The 6,000-nt window shown below is 49.7% G+C and overlaps 1 protein-coding gene across 1 annotated transcript in view; it reads right to left on the minus strand.

Annotated features, from left to right (window-relative positions):
• The window catches only part of lama5 (laminin, alpha 5), a 36,032-nt gene that overhangs the window by 29,350 nt on the left and 682 nt on the right, over positions 1-6,000 (minus strand). Inside the window, 1 exon segment of the mRNA XM_068742997.1 lies at positions 5,889-5,998. Coding sequence (XP_068599098.1) covers positions 5,889-5,998 — 110 coding nt within the window.

Consider the following 6,000-nt stretch of genomic DNA (forward strand, 5'->3'; position numbering starts at 1 on the left):
GACCTTGACTTTCTCCATGTTTCTGGTCCACTCCTCCTGTCATTCCTCCTCTCCATCCCTTCCTCTGAGGAAGATTCCATCATTAGTGATAGAAAGGGAGGAGGAAGAGGAGCGATAAGAGAAAGCAAAGGTCATCCTAATGAAGAGAGACGGGGAGGAAGAGAGATTACAGAAACTCTTCAAGGTCTTAAATGAGATACATTTTTTCTGTAATTCAACCCGGGATCCGGTTTACTTTGGAACCGGTTTGAACACGCCACGGGACTGTTCCTTCAGATGTTCTTTAAGAACCAATTAAAACTGTCGGAACATAAAATCATTAATACATCAGATCAAACTGTGGGAAAGATGACTGGTTTTAAATTGAACTTATGTAATCAGATCAAAAGGAAACGCTTTTCCGCTTTCATGGCGGTTAACAGAAGGAAACCTCTTCTCGAAGGAAAGGTGAACTCCGTGACCTAAACTTCCTCTCCTTCCCTTTCTTTCCTCTTCTGCTCCTTCACTTCTTTCAACACAAAGAAAAGAGGAGAAACTCAAACAACCTTCCGGAGTTGACCCGCTTTAAACCAATATTTGCAGGCACATTAACAAGCGCACCCCGCTCTTCGTCCTCCTCCTCACCCTCCGCTGCCTTTCTGTCCCTATTCTTCGCCTTTTATCATTTGTGTGTCTTTTTGTTTGTCTCCATATCACGGAAAATGCTGATAAGTGAACTATGGGAAAAGATTCCTGCTGGACTGCAGGTGGTTTTCATGCCAAACCAAACCAACCTTTCAACGCCGCACTGGATTAAAGATCCTCAGATTGACTTTGAGGTCTTTAACAACTTGAACAAAGTAAGATTTCAAAGCCTGTTTTGTCCACATTTGAAAATGTTTCTTAAAAGTTCAAGGCCAGGAAAAAACAAAAACCGAGCAACAAACTGTCAAAGCCTAAAACGCAAGTCGTGTCAAACTGATCGGCCCCATTACTAGACGTGCAAAACATCAATCAGCAGCTCAAAAGTCTGCATCACAATTAAAGAACAATCTTCACCAGAATTAGCGGCGACGTTAGCAACTCTTTGAGGCTCCTTTTTGCTTCCACCAACATGCTAACAGGCTAGTAGCGATCATGCTAAAATGCTGATGCTAAGCTAACATATTTTAAGTGGTTAGTGCAGTAAAGTTGACTAATTAGTGCAGAAGTTTGCTTGCTAAAGACAAGAAACGTACTGCTTTATTGCAAGAAAAGTATTAATATCCATATTCATTTCCACAAACGCCCACCGTTTTGTCAATTAGCCAAAGTTAGCAATAATGTTTAAGGAGGCAAGCTAAGCTTCTATTACAGATATTTTCCTGAGATTATGAGCGGATGCTAATAATTAAAGCTGCTAAATTATGAATAATTAATTTGACTGATTTCAAAGTCTTGTTCTGTTCTTCGCCAATCCCAAACCAGGCGAGGCTTAACTGTCCTGAAATGTGGCCCGTCAGAGTCCGGCTCTAAACGAGCTCATTGTGTGACAGCGTTAATGCCGCGCTATTCTTAGTCTGGTTCGACAGAGACGGAAGAAAGTCACTCAGAGTCGCTGGTGTCCTGAAGGGACGTCCAGTCTGGCACAGAAAGCTGGACCGGTTCCTCACAAACTGCAGCTGGACGTCTTTGACAATCAGGGTTGAACGGGCGCTGAAGGGTTGTGGAACGACGACACCCCCTGGAATTCTGGAATTTGTCACTGAAGCAGTTTGACCCGGAAAACAATCTCCTTTCTTCCGTCTCTGACGCTTCCTCTGCTCTTCACAACCAACGCTTTACTCCATGTTTGCTCTCTGCAGAGCTTCTGAATGGACCCTCACCGACACAAAGGCGTGATGAAGGGCCCATTGAGATGTATTGTCCGTGCTAAGTTGCTGGGCGGGCTCAAGGCCGCTGCTTCAAAAAGGAGGTTGGAAGGGCGAGCAAACATCAGCGGCGATAGGACGGAGCCGTTGGGACGCTCTGGGTCGCTCCGCCTGAAGGACAGCGCCAACGTGTCTGAAGCCGGTGGAGACGTGGTTAAAAGAAAAACACGCCTCTTGTTGTCCTCATGATTGTCATACTTGGAGCAAAGAGGTTGAGAGAGAAAGAGGGCAGCAGGAGAGAGCGAGACAGGCAGGCAGACAGACAGTGGGCGCATTCTTCAGGGCAGTCAGGGAGCTCAAAGGAGCAGGAAGTCAAGATCTGAAGAGCCTGCCAATGGCCTTTGACCTGTGACACAACAGTTTGGAACAGACGTCTTGCCTGACAAGGGAATAACAAAGGACGGACGGATACACACACACTTTTTCCTCTTCATCTTAAAATGATTCTTACATTCACTCACTAGACCTGCCCCAGACATTAAAGTGACACGTTGGACCTGCCCCAGATATTAAAGTGACACGTTGGACCTGCCCCAGACATTAAAGTGACACGTTGGACCTGCCCCAGATATTAAAGTGACACGTTGGACCTGCCCCAGATATTAAAGTGACACGTTGGACCTGTCTCATGCAAGCAGTAGACCCTCAACAAAATTTGTTGCATCAACTTTGTCCATTTTGTCTCGTTCTCGCCCTTCACTCAAAACTGAATCACTCCTATTAAGGTCAGAGGATGCTCCCCCTCCTCCTCCCCCCTCCCTCCCCCTCTCGACTCATTTTCCTGCCCCAGTACACAGAATGAAAGACTGAAAAATGTGGACTGCGTGTCAGCATTTGTGTGACGGTTGATTCAGAGGCCATGTTTGACCCTCAATGAGCCGGGATGACTGGTGACCCTCGAAAACAGACTAAAGAGACTCAGAGACAGAACGAGGGACGCGTGGAAGACGCGTCTCCGCAGCCACATAACGTTATAGTTCATAAAAACATTTCTGCCAATGGTTCTGTTGGGATCTGCAGACGTCAGCGTCTTCAGGAGGCTAAAGCTAAACATGTTCTAAGCATGTTTGACGTAAACTCGTCTTCAGTCCCCCACAAGCGAGCGAGGAGCTGCTGGGAATCTGAACCTATGCCCTGCAGCTCGGCGCCGAGGGGCGTTAAAGCTGGCTCTGCCATTCAAACCGCATCAATGGCAGGAAGCGTTCAATCGGGAGCAGTTGGCACGCCGTTAGCGCTTAACCGAAAAACAATGGAGCAGCGGAACAACTGCACGACAGTTTGTCCTGCAGGGAGACCTGACGGAGCGCCAGGAAGTCAATGATGTGGGACGAGTAAGAAAATGACAACTGCTTCCAACTTCAACATGACTGGACAGAGGGAGGGACACGGCGTGACTGGACAGAGGGAGGGACACGGCATGACTGGACAGAGGGAGGGACACAGCGTGACTGGGCAGAGGGAGGGACACGGCATGACTGGACAGAGGGAGGGACACAGCGTGACTGGGCAGAGGGAGGGACACGGCATGACTGGACAGAGGGAGGGACACGGCATGACTGGACAGAGGGAGGGACACAGCGTGACTGGGCAGAGGGAGGGACACAGCGTGACTGGGCAGAGGGAGGGACACGGCATGACTGGACAGAGGGAGGGACACGGCGTGACTGGGCAGAGGGAGGGACACGGCATGACTGGACAGAGGGAGGGACACACGCTTTAAATCAAGACATGAACATTTCTGTCTTCAGCAATTAGCCGGCTATTTAATAATCGTAATGAAACTCCTGTTACTCGCGTACGATCATGTGACTCCCTGCGACCAATAGGAGGCCGAGTTGAGACCTCAAACATCTTCATGCTTTTTTTCTGTCAGATTTGAAATCGTAACTAACACGTAAGTTTGAAATGGCCGCTTCGCTATTTATACACAAATACTCGATCGCTTCCCTCGACATGAAAGTTCGGTAAAAACCATTATAAGCACGGAACTTGATCCAGAAGAGCAGATGTGGATTTAAGAGCTAATTTAAATCTTTAGACATAACTTCAGGACAGAAAGGAAATAGCGCGCAGACATCTTGAGAGCGCTTTGAACTTTAATCGTGTTCCAGCGGTGCAGGCTGTCAAACATCAGCAGGAGAACAGATGTGTGCTGACATCGTGCACAGGTTCAGGTATGCAGTGGAATAAACATGCTTCCCCTGCAGGAATGAAGACGCTGAAGCGTGATGACAGACAGACATGTTTATCCTGGGGGGGGGCAACCTCACCTGGAGAACATGCACAGTAACGCAAGGACGCATTCCAAACTGAAGGCTGTATTGTGCTCTAATAATAGGCTGCAGGAACAAACATCCGACGTTCCTCTCCTCCTCTTTCCGTGCCCTCACCCTGTCTCACCTCCGTTTTCCATGATACTGTCCTCCCCCCTTTCTCTCCCCCCCCCCCCCTCTGTCAAACACCTGAGGAATGGTTGCATTGACCCGGGCACGACGGCACCGGATGATTCTCATTCGTCCCTCGTCCCGTTTGTTCCTGACTCTCCAGATGAAAAAAAAAGAGGAGCAGACGAAGAAGACAAGATCACAGTTTAGCTGGGATCTGTTACGGCAGAGAACGAAACGGCAGGAGGGAGGGATGAAGAAGGGAAGGGGGGGGGGGGGGGGGGGGGGCGAAACGATGGCCCTTATTTAACAGTCCGACGCTCATCTCGTCCCACGGATGGAAGACAGACAATAATAGAGAGGAATCTGAGGAGATAAAGCAAACAGCGGGCAGACAGAGGTGCTCCTGCTGGAGCTGTTTAGGAGGAGGAGAAACATTCTCCTCAGGTTCGGTGGACGCGTTTGATTAACCGGCGCCGGCGCCGGCTGTGCTTGGTACACCTGCTGCTGACAGAGGCCCGCTCTGGGAGGAGTCCATCGGGTTTATCTAAACCTCCGGACAGCGCTCAACATTCTGGACCGGATCTCACCGGCAGTCCGATGCGGCTGTCCTTTCTGTTGTCTCCAAAAGGAAAGAAAGTCCAAGTCTAATAAACACAAATCCACCGGAAAGAATTTCAAAACGATGATGTTAACTGGCTGCTAGCGTTAGCTTAATGTTTCAAACGAGGACAGGAGAGGAGGGGGCAGGAAGAGAGGGGGGGGGGGGGGTAGAAAGAGAGAGGGCGGGGGGGGGGGGGGGGGGGGGTAATTTAACAGACCTCCCCTCTGCAGGTTGAGACAGGTTAGCTGACATTCCAATCTCTCCCTCAACTCTGGCTTTAGCCCACCTACATTCCTTCAAGACAAAACTGCAACCTGGTAACCACAGACCCCCCTCCCCCATGCCCCCCCTCCCCCAGTACCCCCCCCCAGTGCCCCCCTCCCCCTTCCTCACCGGTCGACCGAGCATCGCTGCCACCCAGGAAACATTTGGATGCAACAACAACTGAGCAGATAAATCCTCATCAGTCAGACGGAGCTGAGGAGCAAACCGGCACAGAAACCTTCAACCCTGAGACGGAGGAGGAGGAGGAGGAAGAGGAGGAACGCCAGGGCAGAAAACACACGCGTCAAGGACACGAGCGCACACACACGGTGCGGATGAACGAGGCGGGCACTCGAGCGGGAGAGGCTGGCACGCAAGAGGGGCGTTCACAAACATAAAGAAGCTGTTTCGCTCAAGTTTACGAACATTATAAAAGATAAAAGCTTTAAATGAGTGTTCGGAAAAAAACATTCAATTGAGGAGGAACAGGAAAAAAAAAAACGTTCCAGGAAACGGCTTCGGAGCTCGTGAAGAATCTCAAAGCGCAGCTACAATTTCAAATTAAAAGATAAAGATCTAAATGTTTAAATCTAAAATCCACCTTTACGGATGCTTTACAAACGGGGGGGAACATTCCAGAATCTTGTAGAACATCCCGACAAAAGCGTTCCTGGTGTCCAAACACTTACGGACACCAAGCAGGACAGGAAGCAGGAAAGAGCAGCTGACCAATGAGAGCGGCCGTACCTGTCCGAGGTCCAGGGTGACGTTCACCTCGTTGAATTCGGTGCTGCGGGACAGAGGCGGGCTCTGCCACCATCGCTCGGTGCCGTCGATGGCGTTGGTGATGGGGTGGGGC

This window comes from Brachionichthys hirsutus, chromosome 2 (assembly GCF_040956055.1).
Source record: "Brachionichthys hirsutus isolate HB-005 chromosome 2, CSIRO-AGI_Bhir_v1, whole genome shotgun sequence".
NCBI lineage: Eukaryota > Metazoa > Chordata > Actinopteri > Lophiiformes > Brachionichthyidae > Brachionichthys > Brachionichthys hirsutus.